General features: G+C 47.8%; 1 protein-coding gene across 3 annotated transcripts in view; it reads left to right on the top strand.

Moving 5' to 3' along the window:
* sec62 (SEC62 homolog, preprotein translocation factor) overlaps positions 1-11730 on the top strand; it is a 99411-nt gene extending 87681 nt beyond the window's left edge. For all 3 annotated transcript variants that reach the window (XM_038815585.1, XM_038815587.1, XM_038815586.1), the window contains exons 6-8: positions 5804-5864; positions 6327-6446; positions 8717-11730. In XM_038815585.1, the coding sequence (XP_038671513.1) occupies positions 5804-5864; positions 6327-6446; positions 8717-9204 (669 nt within the window). In that variant the 3' untranslated portion in view covers positions 9205-11730. The remainder of the gene's footprint in view (positions 1-5803; positions 5865-6326; positions 6447-8716) is intronic.
* Positions 11731-15329: the final 3599 nt, after the last annotated feature.

Raw genomic sequence — 15329 nt, 5'->3', positions numbered from 1 at the left:
GGCATTCCCCCCACCGGGTCCGCCACATATAACAATAAGTCATCGGCATAGAGCGACACTCGGTGTTCCTCCCCACCTCGCACCAGCCCCCTCCAGTCCCTCGACTCCCTCAACGCCATGGCGAGGGGTTCAATTGCTAGCGCAAAAAGCAGGGGGGACAAGGGACACCCCTGCCTCGTCCCTTGGTATAACCGAAAATACTCCGACCTCCTCCTACTCGTGGCCACACTCGCCATCGGGGCCTCATATAACAGCCTCACCCACCTGTCAAACCCCTCCCCAAACCCGAACCTTTCCAGCACCTCCCACAAGAAGAAGAAAGAAAGAAAAAGAAAATCGCTTATTGTCACGAGAAGGCTTCAATGAAGTTACTGTGAAAAGCCCCTAGTCGCCACATTCCGGCGCCTGTCCGAGGAGGCTGGTACGGGAATCGAACCGTGCTGCTGGCCTGCTTGGTCTGCTTTAAAAGCCAGCGATTTAGCCTTGTGAGCTAAACCAGCCCCTAAGTACCCCCACTCAACCCTATCGAAGGCCTTCTCCGCGTCCAACGCCACCACTATCTCCGCCTCCCCTTCTACCGCCGGCATCATTATAACATTCAAGAGCCTCCGTATGTTAGTGTTCAGCTGCCTCCCCTTCACGAACCCAGTTTGATCCTCGTGGATAACCTGCGGCACACAGTCCTCTATCCTCGTGGCTAAAATCTTAGCCAACAGCTTGGCATCTACATTTAAGAGTGAGACCGGCCTGTATGACCCACACTGCAGGGGATCCTTGTCCCGCTTAAGGATCAAGGAAATCAGCGCCCGAGACATCGCCGGAGGCAGAGCCCCCCTTCCCTTGCCTCGTTGAAGGTCCTAACCAACAGAGGGCCCAACAGGTCTGCATACATCTTATAAAATTCGACCGGGAACCCACCCGGCCCCGGCGCCTTCCCCGACTGCATGCTCCCTATCCCTTTGACCAGCTCAACCGGTGCCCCCAGTCCCCCCACCTGTCCCTCCTCCACCCTCGGGAATCTCAGCCGGTCCAAAAAGCGCCCCATCCCCCCTCCTCCGCTGGGGGTTCGGAACGATACAGTTCCTCATAGAAGTCCCTGAAGACCCCATTAATGTCTACCCCCCTTTGCACCACATTTCCTCCCCTATCCTTAACTCCACCAATCTCCCTGGCCGCATCCCGCTTGCAGAGCTGGTGCGCCAGCATCCTGCACGCCTTCTCCCCATATTCATACACCGCAGCCTGTGTCTTCCTCCACTGAGCTTCAGCCTTTCTGGTGGTCAACAAGTCGAACTCAGCCTGGAGACTATGCCGCTCCCTCAGCAATCCCTCCTCCGGAGCTTTCGCGTATCTCCTGTCCACCCTCACCATCACCCCACCAGTGTCTCCCCCTCTCTCTGCTCTCTCCTCTCCCTGTGGGCTTGAATGGAGATCAACTCCCCCCTAACCACCGCCTTCAGTGCCTCCCAGACCGTCCCCACTCAGATCTCCCCGTTGTCATTGGCCTCCAGGTATCTCTCGATACAACCTCGAACCCGCCCGCCCACCTCCTCGTCCGCCAGCAGCCCCACCTCCAAGCACCAAAGCGGGCGCTGGTCTCTCTCCTCCCCCAGCTCGAGGTCCACCCAGTGCGGGGCATGGTCAGAAATTGCTATCGCCGAATACTCAGCATCCTCCACCCTTGCAATCAGCGCCCTACTCATAATTTAAAAATCAATCCAGGAATAGGCCTTATGCACATGGGAGAAGTATGAAAATTCCCTGGCCCTCGGCCTCGCAAACATCCATGGATCCACCCCTCCCATCTGGTCCATAAACCCCCTCAATACCTTAGCTGGCCTCCTACCCGTCCTGGATCTGGATTGATCCAGCACCGTGTTGAAATCCCCCCCCTCCCCCCCCCCCCCCCCCCTCCATTGTCAGGCCCCCCGCCTCCAAATCTGGAATACGGCCCAACATGCGCCGCATGAAACCCGCATCGTCCCAATTCGGGCCTATACATTGACCAGCACCACCCGCTCCCCCTGCAGCTTGCTGCTTACCATCACATACCTCCCGCCGCTGTCTGCCACTACATTCGACGCCTCAAACGACACCCTCTTCCCCACCAGGATCGCCACCCACCCATTTTTTTGCATCCAGCCCCGAGTGAAACACTTGGCCTACCCATCCCTTCCTCAATCTAACCTGATCCGCCACCTTCAGGTGCGTCTCCTGAAGCATGGCCACGTCCGCCTTCAGCCCCTTCAAGTGCGCAAACACGCGGGCCCGTTTGACCGGCCCATTCAATCCCCTCACATTCCAGGTTATCAGTCGGATCAGGGGGCTACCTGCCCCTCTCCCCCATCGACTAGACATTACCCTTCCTCAGTCCGCCACGTGCCCGCGCTCCCCGTTCAGCCCGTTCCCCACGGCGACAGACCCCCATCCGGACCCCCTCTACATGCTCCAGCTCCTTCTCGGCCATTCCAGCAGCAACCCGGTACCCCCCCCCCCCCCAAAGCTAGGGTCCCCCCTAGCTCCGTAAACCCTTCCATTGTACTTCCGTAAGTCAGCCGACTCCTGCTGACCACGGCTGCTCCCGCCACCCCAATGACCCTCCCCATTTCAACACAACCACCGCGCGCGCGCCCCCGCCCACTGCTCCTCCAGCGCGGGAGAGAAGCCCGTGCATCCATCCCAAGCCCCGCCCCCCAACCCAACATGCGGGAAAAGACTGGCACGTGACCCAACAGGACCGCAAACCACTCCCAAGCTCTCAACCAGTGGAAAAAAAACAGACGTGACAAAACGCCCAAGTAAACAGATAACAGTCCCAAAAAGCGAAAAAGCAGAACAGCAAAAAGACATCATCAAATAAAACCGATAAAAGCGAAAGGATACCAAGGAGGACAAAGCCTCCGGGCTGTGTACACCGTTCCCCAGTCCTCAGTTCAAGTCCAACTTCTCTGCCTGGACGAAAGCCCAGGCCTCCGCCGGAGAGTCAAAGTAGAGCTGGCAGTCCTCATAAGTGACCCAGAGGCGTGCCGGCTGTAACAGGCCAAACTTCACTCCCTTCTTGTGAAGCACTGCCTTCGTCCGATTAAAACCAGCCCTTCTCTTTGCCACCTCCACACTCCAGTCCTGGTAGATCCTGATCTCCGCATTCTCCCACTTACTACTCCTCTCCTTCTTCGCCCATTTCAGCACACACACACGGTGTGTCGACAAAGCGGTGAAAACGGACCAGCACCGCCCGAGGCGGCTCATTTGGCCTGGGTTTCCTCAGCAGCACCCGATGGGCACCCTCCAGCTCCAAGGGTCCCTAGAACGACCCCGCGCCCATTAGCGAGTTCAGCATCATAGCCACCCAAATCCGAACCTTCCAGTCCCTCTGGGAGGCCTAGAATCCGCAGGTTCTTCCGACGGGCGCGGTTCTCCATCTCCTCCATCCTCGCTGACCACTTCTTGTGGAGCACATTGTGCGACTCCACCTTCTCTGCCAGGCCCAGGCGTTCGTCCTCGCTCTCCGAGGCCTTTTGCCGAAGCTCTCGGATCTCCGCACCCTGAGCCGTCTGGGTCGCCATGAGCTTGTCCAGGGAGGCCTTAAGCGGTTCCAGGATCTCTGCCTTCAGCTCCCTGAAGGAGCGCTGAAGCTGCTCCTGCTGCTCCCGCGCCCACTGCTGCCACGCTGCTGATTCCCCGCCCGCCGCCATCTTGCCTTTCCTGCCTCGCACCTTTCTCTGCTCCAAAGCCGATTTTTTGACCGCTCCACTCCTGGTTCAGGCCATCCACCGGTGGAGAATCTTAGAGGAAGTGTTCCCACACGGGCAAAAGTCCAACCAGTACCGCTACGGGCCCTTAAAAGAGCCCAAAAGACCGAAAATAGCGGGAGCTACCGAACGTGCGGCTTAGCTCCGCATCACCGCAACCGGAAGTCCAGTAACTTCATTGCTAATGTAAGCCAACTTGTGACACTAATAAAGATTATTATTAGAGAAGGTTGAGGGGTTTTAGGTTGAGGTAGAGGTCACTGGAGGAGTCGGGGGGTTAGTCGGGCCAGATGGCATTGTCAGGTAATCAAATCGGTTGTCGGGTGGCTGGGAGATCCATTGGGGGCTCCGGGGATGGGGGGTTAGTACTATAGTAGCCCAGGAGTTGGAACTGGTTTTAATCCTGCTGACCTTTTCTACATAACTCGGAATTTGGGAAGGTTCCACAAGCAGGGAATTTGCCCATAACAGGTCCAAACTTCTCGGGCACTTCGCATGTCGTCAGTGCTTCCAAGGGTTCTCCCATCGTAGCTTCGAGTACGACTATCCAAAGATCAGAAGTTTACGTCATCCTTCTTAAATGTTATAACTGAATTAGGAAGGATATTTTACCTGGAATCATTCACATGCAAGTACAGCATTGCCCCAAAAGGATGTTTTCAGTCGTTTAATTGTGATTGGATCTGTTCCATTTCCTGCTCCAACTTTCTCCCATCCCTCCCAAAGCTGGTGACTCCATGTTGAATTGCAGGGCAGATGCTCACAGGTCTCCAGTCACCTCCAGTGATGGTCAGCATTTGTGTACCAACAGGTGTCGCAGCTAAGCCCCATCATGTTCTCACCAACATAGAACAGTACAGCACAGAACAGGCCCTTCGGCCCTCGATGTTGTGCCGAGCAATGATCACCCTACTCAAACCCACATATACACCCTATACCCCTAACCCAACAACCCCCTCCCCCCCCTAACCTTACTTTTTAGGACACTACGGGCAATTTAGCATGGCCAATCCACCTAACCCGCACATCTTTGGACTATGGGAGGAAACCGGAGCACCTGGAGGAAACTCACGCACACACTGGGAGGACGTGCAGACTCCGCACAGACAGTGACCCAGCCGGGAACCGAACCTGGGACCCTGGAGCTCCGTATAGAGAGCTCACACCAATGATGGGCTGAATGGCATCCTTCTGATGCTGTCTGATTTACTGATTATTTTGATTTGATTTGATTTATTGTCACACGTACCGAAGTATAGTGAAAAAGTATTTTTATGCGGCCGAGGGAACGTACGCAGTACGTACGTGGTCGACAAAGAGAATAATCAACAGAGAACATTGACAAATGGGACATCGACAAACAGTGCTTGGTTACAGTGTGGAACAAGGGACCAAACAAAGCAAATACATGAGCAAGAGCAGCATAGGACGTCGTGAATAGTGTTCTGAAAGGGAACAGATCAGTCCGAGGGGGGAGTCGTTGAGGAGTCTTGTAGCTGTGGGGAAGAAGCTGTTCCTATGTCTGGATATGCGGGTCTTGAGACTTCTGTACCTTCTGCCTGATGGAAGGATCTGGTAGAAGGCAATGCCTGGGTGGGAGGGGTCTCTGATGGATTGGATAGGACTGGATACTCGCCTCTCTTGTACCTCTGTCTACACCCCAGAATCGTGTCTGTCAGCTGCAGGAGTCCTATGCAAAATAATTTAGCACCAGTTCAGTTTCTGGCAAGTGTAGGCACTGAAGGAGTTTTACTTCATATTTAACATGGCAAACATGACACTGGAAAGGCAAAATATAACTTGTTCCATTCCTCCAGCAATGAGTACAACAAAGTTGTTTGGAAAAAGGTTGTTATTAATCTGATCACCTATTATTTGCACCCACGGCTGGGATCAATAAATGTCACAGGTCCAAACAGAATGATCTGATTTTGAGGACATGTAGCTCTGCTTCCAGAACATTCTTCTCTCTGTCGGTGCGGAAATTTGGGATTCTGTAATTTTATTGTTGGGAGCAATCCTCATTTTGACAAATACTCTGACTTTTTCAGGTATTCGTGTGGATCTACGATCCTGTTCATTTCAAGACATTTGCAATGGGACTGATATTAGGTAAATAGCACAACGGTCAATCAAATAGCAACATTTTGTAACTGTGCCTCTTTGTGTGCATATCCCCAGCTCCCCTCCATCTCCCCTCCTTGCCCCTCCATCTCCCCTCCTTGCCCCTCCATCTCCCCTCCTTGCCCCTCCATCTCCCCTCCTTGCCCCTCCATCTCCCCTCCTTGCTCCTCCATCTCCTCTCCTCGCCCCTCCACCTCCCCCCCTCGCCCCCACCTGGTTCTCCACCCCCCTCGCTCCCACCTGGTTCTACCCCGACCCCCCACCTGGTTCTTTCCCCCATACCCCCACCTGGTTCCCCCTCCTTCCCCACCCCCTCGCCCCCAGCTGTCCCTTTCTGCTTCCTTCCTGCCACACCTCTCTTGCTCCTTTGCACCCCCTTGCCCCTCTTCCCTTCATTCCTATTTCAGTCGCTGCCACTGACTAACATATGTGTGTTTGATTCTTTAACAGTAATTGCAGTGATAGCTGCCACACTCTTCCCCCTGTGGCCTGCAGAAATGCGAGTAGGCGTTTACTATCTCAGTGTTGCAGCAGGCTGCTTCGTTGCCAGCATCCTCCTCCTTGCCGTAGGTGAGTAAGAGTTTATGTTCAAAGATTTTGTACCTTAAAATAGCTGTTAATGGGTTTGAACGGTTGTGGATGTATAGATTTCACTGTGTATGAAGAAAAACTGTCAAGATGTTGAGGAAATCGAAGGAACATAAAGTTAATTCCATTTCTTAAGAAAGGTAATTTTGAAGCTAGGTCAAGGTGAAGGAACCCTCCACAGCCTTGCCTGCCAGGTCTCCCTAATCTCCTACGGCCCTCCCAAGATATCTTTACTCCTTCAACTCTGACCTCTCTGTCACCCGTAATTTTAATCACTGCACCATAGATGTGTCTTCAGCTGCCTTTACTCTAAGTTCTGGAATTCCCTCCTTTAAGACGCACATCCCTAATTGCTCTGAGTGGCTCGTTAGGCCTTTTCAAAGGGCAGTTACAAGTCAACCGCATTGCTGTGGATCTGGAGTCACATGTAGGTCAGACCAGGTAAGGATGGCAAATTTCCCTCCCCCTAAAGTACCTCAGTGAACCAGATGGGTTTTTACAACAATCAACAATAGTTTTGATGCATCACTTTTAATTCCAGATTTTTATTTAATTCAAATTTCCACATCTGCCATGGTGGACTCGAACCCAGATCCTCAGTCTCTGGATTAGTAGTCCAGTGAGAATACCACTACACCATCGACTCAGTTTCAGATTTTTTTAAAAAAGTCATCACTTGAGGTCATTGAAATACATTAACGATGTTACATCAGTGCAATTTGTTCTTTGTTCTCTCCAATCCTTTGCTGCTCAAGCCTTGTGCTGCACTTATCCATGTTGCCCTCATATCTTGATCTGCCCACTCCCCTACTGCTATGACACCTACCTCTATCCAACCTGGTAATGGGGCTTATTGAATCCATGCTGCCTCAGTGTACCTGTTGCTGCTACCCTGGCATCTTACCATTTCAGCTGTCGCTTTGCTGCTGAGCTACAGGGATGGTATTGTCAAAGAGAACCAGAGTCCAAGGTTGAACAGAGGACCTGTCAGTACCATACATATTCTGGATGATAGCAATTGTACAGAACTTTCCATCAGGAAATTAAGTAGGTACGGTAAAGCAAGCGCGCAGGACAAGCTATTTACTTAAACAGCAAAGAGTCTGTTTAAACTGAGTCTCTATGAACTACAGCAAGGTCTCCTGATAAAATCAGTGCTTTTCCTCCAGTAAAATTCAGTGAGTGGGATAGTTACCACAGCAACTGTGGGGATTTACCCACTCCATCTTCATTCTGGCTGGAATTTGTGGTGTTCGTGTATGCAGCCTTTGTTACAAAGCTATCTCCTCTGTGAGACATCTCTTCCAACTATACAACAATAACTTATCTAGGCCCAAGACCCGTGATTATCGCTTGCAGGATATACCATGGCAGATTTGGTTGCAAATTTCCATTTGAATCCAGTGTGAGTTTTGTGTTCCAGAGGCTTTGGGAACTGGTTTTGAAGGTCTGCCCCTGATTCATTTCACTTGGGCCTCGATGAGAATTAGTGAGGACACCTCACTTTGACACTAGAGTTTCAGAGCAAAGATTGCAGGTGTTACCTGAGGCATTTGATGTTTACAAAAGCTGTGCCCCTGACGTCCACATCAGGATAAATTGGCTTAGGCTTTTAGATTTTACAAAGCTATTATTTTGGTTCAATCTTAAAACGGAATGTGGAGGGATTCTTCACAAAACAGAATTGCAGGTCTGCAGAGAAAATGCGAGGGAGTGGAACTAGGTGGGACATTCTTGAAGGGTGCTGGGAGACGATGGGCCGAATGGCTGCCTTCTGTACTGGGATCATTCTGTGATCCTATAACTGTTTGACTTTCACTCATGGTTCTAAATGTCACAACAGGTACAGCTGGTAATCTCACTTTTTTGAAAATGTTGAAATCGGGTTGCGTTAGTTGACCGTGCTATGTTGAGAAGAGAATTAGAACTGTGGGTTACCATTGTGGCCCACACAGTAGGAAATTGTAATCTAACGCTGTCGTCCTCTGGTCAGACCGCATCTTGAGTACTCCTGGTATCACTCAGCACAGCACAAGGCCATTTAGTTCATCAGAACTGTGAAAGAGCTATGCAATTAGTCCCACTCCCTCAATATTTACCCTATCAAATCACTTCAAAGTATAGAAGATAATTAATTCTTTTCTCCTGAAGGCAAAGGTTTTTTGATGAGTCAGGTACAGAGAAATGCCATATGTTTTGACTTGAGTTTTAATCTGTCACATAACACGGTACCTATTTGATTCTCTTTGCAGCTCGGTGCATTCTCTTCCTCTTAATCTGGCTCCTCACTGGTGGTCGACATCATTTCTGGTTCTTGCCGAATCTGACCGCTGACGTTGGCTTCATTGACTCCTTCAGACCCCTGTACACGCACGAGTACAAGGGGCCCAAATCAGACTCCAAGAAATCAGACGATGAGACCGATCCGCAGAAACAATTACAGCCTAATGACAATGAGGGGAAGGAGGCAGAAGAGGAAGAGACAAAAGCAGAAGCAACGGCGACGGCAGCAGCAGAGGCACCGGCAGCAGGAAATTCAGCCAGGGAGCGGCAGTCAGACACAGACAGTGACCGAAGGGATGACGACTGCTCCCAGCATAGCAGCGGCAATGGGAATGACTTTGAAATGATCACTAAAGAGGAACTGGACCAGCCCACAGATGATGAAGAGGAGGAGGAGGAAGAAGAAGAGGAGGAAGAGGAAGATGAAGAGACACAGCCATTACACAGTAAGTCGTAGAACAGGGACAATTCCATCTCCAGCAACCAAGCACGAGTAGCTGATGTTGAAAACAATTCCACATTGGGATGGAGACATGTGCCCGGACCACTGTGGATGCCGCAATGAGATATTGTGAAATGTTAAAACTGCCTGATAATCATAGCGTTTTAAAATTCCCTCACCCCAGTCACAATGATCATAAGCCAAGATATTTTGGCAGAGGAGAGTTAGAGGTACCCTGGAAAAGCTTGTTAGCGTTAGCATATTTCACATGCCGAGACAAGTTGTATTCCACACCATCGTGTGTGCGCGCATCATGATATTCCAAAAACGCATACAAAGCCCAATCAGTCCACTTTTGGTAAATCATGTCTGTGTTTATTCTTACTCAGCTGAATGTATCGAGAGACAACAGGTCTTAAATTGGTGCTGCTGTTTGCCATTGATTGTGGAGGTGAATATCACTCAGTGTGTGAGGCATCCTAGTCTCTTCTAACCTGAAACTCACGGGCATTGGTACAGAGATTGTGTGCACTCGGAGCCTGAAGCTTTGGCACACTTCCTGCACGCTGGAAGCTGGTGCGTAGTTAAGAGTCTTGCTACATTCAGGAAATTCACATTTAAACACCCAAAAGAATCCATTGAGGTTTGGAAAACGTACAGGTGAAAAGTAAAATAATTTTCACTACGTTTGCCCGGTGATCAGCTGTTAGCAGGAAGCAGAACACTCTGCCCATTGCTACAATGTTTGCGCAAGGTGGTAGCTTCTTACAGACCATTTATGGTAGTTTGATGGCTAGTAAAGCGGAAAGAAGCAATACAAAATAATTCTGTCAAATAGATTACAGCAATTTCCTGAGGTCCTGGAATCTGAAAACAACCATTAAAACATCAGAATCAAATACCAAATGCTTCACTCTTTACATGGCCATTAAAATTCACTTGTACATCACTTCTGCCAACTTTTGGGGTGAATGTCCATTTATAATCGTTTAGTCAATAAATGCTGATGTGCAAAATACTGTGGATGCTGGAAATCAGAAATAAAAACAAAGGGCTAGAAATGCTCAGGTCAGCCAGCATTTACCGAAAGAGAGACAGAGTTAATGTTTTGAGTCACACTCGACTCAAAATAGAACCTCCCTTTCTCTCTCCACTGATGCTGCCAGACCTGCTGAGTTTTTCCAGCGTGTTCTGTTTTTATATTAAATGCAGATGTGTATTTTGTTGTGTAACCTTGGGTAATGGACAGAACAGGTTAAGTGTATGAAGGTACAGTATTCAATAGAGAACATTACTATAGGGCTGATAATTCGGTGCCATTTTTAAATTCAGGAACATGTGTACAAGAAAGTGGGTGTTTGGGAAGTTGACTTGTCAAGACTGCAGCTGCATGCCTCTGCCCCTTCAAAGTTTAAGATTAGATATTACTCCAGGCCCTTGACCAAAATAGCTGAATGGGGATGGGGAAACAAAAGGTAAAGGCTGAGAGGTGCACATTCTGTTTCTAAGCTTCCTGAGCTGTGTAAAACATACCTTCTGTCAGTCATGCAGAGTGTCTCTGAGGAGGACCTGTTCTCAGTATGAACATTAGTCTTACTGTAATCGTCACATTTCATGTAATTCCGAGTGTACAAAATCCTTACAAACCAGAGATATGCAGACTTTCCCACAGGTGCCGCACAATCCATAGCCCCTTAACGGTTTGCAAAGACTAGAGATGTTATGGCAGGTAACTGGAAAGCTTGCTGCAGTAGTAAACAGCATTGACATGTTGGCCCATATTTTGTAAAATTAGTCCTACTTTCAGAAGATATCAACTTTACTCACTGACCTCCCATTAATGCGTAATGCAGCATTTTATAAGCCGCGGAAGTAGTTTTCCATCTCCTTTGCTCAAAACAAACACACATTAGAAATATATTTAAATTGGAAAATGTTCAGTCAGTTTTGAGCCTTCCCCCATCATTAGACCTCTGCCGCATTATTGGTAGCTGATGGATAAGTTAAATGTGGAATTTAATTGGTTTCCAGCATCTGCTCGCCGTGCAGTAATTAACTGAGCTCTGACATTTCACAGAGTAACCTGAGAGTGGACCACACAACTTTGTAGTTAACTGTTTAATTAAACTAATAGCACAGAAAAGAAATACTTGGTAGTGTAGAAATTTTCTATATTCATATGCTTTTCCTAATGAGATGATAAAAGCATTTTTTTCTGTTTATCATGTGTCTTTCTTGGAGAAAGATTTGCCAGCGTGCCAGTGGTTTTTCTGGTAGTATCTCAACCTGCTCTCAAATGGTATTTTGAGTATTTGTACATTGTATAGTGTAGCTACAGGCCAGTGCTATTTTGTGTATATTGCAGTGGAGAGAGATAGGGGGAGGGGAAATGCTTGCTCCTTGCTCTTGTTCAAACCTGGTTATGTCCATATTTGGATTGATATATAATTTAAAAGACTTGTCTTTATGATTACTGGAACATTATTTAAACAATAACTGTTTTACCTATTTGAAGTAAATGCAATTAAAAAATGAAACATATGTGTGTCTGTGTATTTCCTTTTCAGTCTAATTCTGACAGCACAAATTAGGTAAAGTGACATTTCAGCTTTGTAAACAGTGGCATTGAGCAGAAAATGCCAGAACCCAGAAAGATTGGTCCCTACTGTGAACCTTGCAAGTTTGTTCAGTGTTCTCATACATCAGAATTTTTTTTTAAAGATAATTTCAAAAGAAGTAGGGGGCATCACATTTGCACAGTGAGTTATGATTTAAATGTGCTGTCCAAAAGGGGGCTGTAAGCTGTTTCAATAATTTGCAAAATCGATTTGGATAAAAGAGAACTTTGCAGGATCATGGGGAATGAGCAAGGGGCATAATCTAATTGGCTAGCTCAGTAAAAGAGCTGGCAAAGACACAATGGGCTGAATGATGTCCTGTGTGTTGTAATAGGGGGGGCACAGTGGTTAGAACTGTTGTTTCACAGCACCAGGGACCCGGTTTGGGTCACTGTCTGTGCGGAGTCTGCACATTTACCCAGTTTAAGACCATAAGACATATGAGCGGAAGTAAGGCCATTCGGCCCATCGAGTCCACTCCACCATTCAATCATGGTTGATTTCAACTCCATTTACCCGCTCTCTCCCCATAGCCCTTAATTCCTCGAGAAATCAAGAATTTATCAATTTCTGTCTTAAAGACACTCAACGTCCCGGCCTCCACCGCCCTCTGTGGCAATGAATTCCACAGACCTACCACTCTCTGGCTGAAGAAATTTCTCCTCATCTCTGTTCTAAAGTGACTCCCTTTTATTCTAAGGCTGTGCCCCCGCGTCCTAGTCTCCCCTGCTAATGGAAACAACTTCCCTACGTCCATCCTATCCAAGTGATTCATTATCTTGTAAGTTTCTATTAGATCTCCCCTCAACCTCCTAAACTCCAATGAATATAATCCCACGATCCTCAGACGTTCATCGTATGTTAGGCCTACCATTCCTGGGATCATCCGTGTGAATCTCCGCTGGACCCGCTCCAGTGCCAGTATGTCCTTCCTGAGGTGTGGGGCCCAAAATTGCTCACAGTATTCTAAATGGGGCCTAACTAGTGCTTTATAAAGCCTCAGAAGTACATCCCTGCTTTTATATTCCAAGCCTCTTGAGATAAATGACAACATTACATTTGCTTTCTTAATTACGGACTCAACCTGCACGTTTACCTTTAGAGAATCCTGGACTAGGACTCCCAAGTCCCTTTGCACTTTAGCATTATGAATTTTGTCACCGTTTAGAAAATAGTCCATGCCTCTATTCTTTTTTCCAAAGTGCAAGACCTCGCACTTGCCCACGTTGAATTTCATCAGCCACTTCTTGGACCATTCTCCTAAACTGTCCAAATCTTTCTGCAGCCTCCCCACCTCCTCAATACTACCTGCCCCTCCACCTATCTTTGTATCATCGGCAAACTTGGCCAGAATGCCCCCAGTCCCGTCATCTAGATCGTTAATATATAAAGAGAACAGCTGTGGCCCCAACACTGAACCCTGCGGGACACCACTTGTCACCGGTTGCCATTCCGAAAAAGAACCTTTTATCCCAACTCTCTGCCTTCTTTCTGACAGCCAATCGTCAATCCATGTTAGTACCTTGCCTCGAATACCATGGGCCCTTATTTTACTCAGCAGTCTCCCGTGAGGCACCTTGTCAAAGGCCTTTTGGAAGTCAAGATAGATAACATCCATTGGCTCTCCTTGGTCTAACCTATTTGTTATCTCTTCAAAGAACTCTAACAGGTTTGTCAGGCACGACCTCCCCTTACTAAATCCATGCTGACTTGTCCTAATCCGACCCTGCACTTCCAAGAATTTAGAAATCTCATCCTTAACGATGGATTCTAGAATTTTGCCAACAACCGAGGTTAGGCTAATTGGCCTATAATTTTCCATCTTTTTTCTTGTTCCCTTCTTGAACAGGGGGGTTACAACAGCGATTTTCCAATCCTCTGGGACTTTCCCTGATTCCAGTGACTTTTGAAAGATCATAACTAACGCCTCCACTATTTCTTCAGCTATCTTCTTTAGAACTCTAGGATGTAGCCCATCTGGGCCCGGAGTTTATCAATTTTCAGACCTTTTAGTTTCTCTAGCACTTTCTCCTTTGTGATGGCAACCATATTCAACTCTGCCCCCTGACTTTCCTGAATTGTTGGGATATTACTCATGTCTTCTACTGTGAAGACTGACGCAAAGTACTTATTAAGTTACTCAGCTATTTCCTTGTCTCCCATCACTAGATTACCAGCGTCATTTTGGAGCGGCCCAATGTCTACTTTTGCCTCCCATTTGTTTTTAATGTATTTAAAGAAACTTTTACTATCATTCCTAATGTTACTGGCTAGCCTACCTTCATATTTGATCCTCTCCTTCCTTATTTCTCTCTTTGTTATCCTCTGTTTGTTTTTGTAGCCTTCCCAATCTTGACTTCCCACTACTCTTTGCCACATTATAGGCTCTCTCTTTTGCCTTGATGCATTCCCTGACTTCCTTTGTCAGCCATGGCTGCCTAATCCTCCCTCTGATAACCTTTCTTTTCTTTGGGATGAACCTCTCCACTGTGTCCTCAATTACTCTCAGAAACTCCTGCCATTGCTGTTCTACTGTCTTTCCCACTAGGCTCTGCTTCCAGTCGATTTTCGTCAGTTCCTCCCTCATGCGCCTGTAATGACCTTTATTTAACTGTAAAACCTTTACATCTGATTCTACCTTCCTTCTTTCAAATTGCAGACTGAATTCTACCATATTATGATCACTGCTTCCTAAGTGTTCCCTTACTTTAAGATCTTTTATCAATTCTGGCTCATTACATAACACTAAGTCCAGAATAGCCTGTTCCCTCATGGGCTCCATCACAAGCTGTTCCAAAAAGCCATCCTGTAAACATTCAATGAATTCCCTTTCTTTGGGTCCACTGGCAACATTATTTACCCAGTCCACCTGCATATTGAACTCCCCCATGATCACTGTGACCTTGCCTTTCTGACATGCCCTTTCTATTTCGTGGTGCATTTTGTGCCCCTGGTCCTGACCACTGTCAGGAGGCCTGTACATAACTCCCATTATGGTTTTTTTGCCTTTGTGGTTCCTCAACTCTACCCACACAGACTCCACATCGTCTGACCCTATGTCGTTTAGTGCTATTGATTTAATTTCATTTCTAATTAACAAGGCAACCCCGCCCCCTCTACCCACCTCTCTGTCTTTTCGATAGGTTGTAAATCCCTGGATGTTTAACTGCCAGTCGTGAACCCCCTGCAACCACGTCTCTGTGATGCCTACCACATCATACCTGCCAGTTACAATCTGGGCCACAAGTTCATCTACCTTGTTCCGTACACTGCGGGCATTTAAATATAGCACCTTTAATTCCCTATTGACTGTCCCTTTTTGTTTTCTTAGTGTGGTGGACCTTGGTTTACTGAGCCTTTCCATACCCAGGAAACTGGGTGAGATTCCTCCGGGTGCTCTGATTGCCTCTCTAGTCCTGAAAGATGTGTTTGTTAGGTGAATAAACATTGTGAATTCTCCCTCCGTGTACCCAAATAGGTGCCAGAGTGTGGCGACTAGGGGATTTTCACAATAACTTCATT

The sequence above is a fragment of the Scyliorhinus canicula genome, chromosome 13 (assembly GCF_902713615.1).
Source record: "Scyliorhinus canicula chromosome 13, sScyCan1.1, whole genome shotgun sequence".
Classification (NCBI taxonomy): Eukaryota; Metazoa; Chordata; class Chondrichthyes; order Carcharhiniformes; family Scyliorhinidae; genus Scyliorhinus; species Scyliorhinus canicula.
This window is presented reverse-complemented; position numbering and strand designations above follow the sequence as displayed.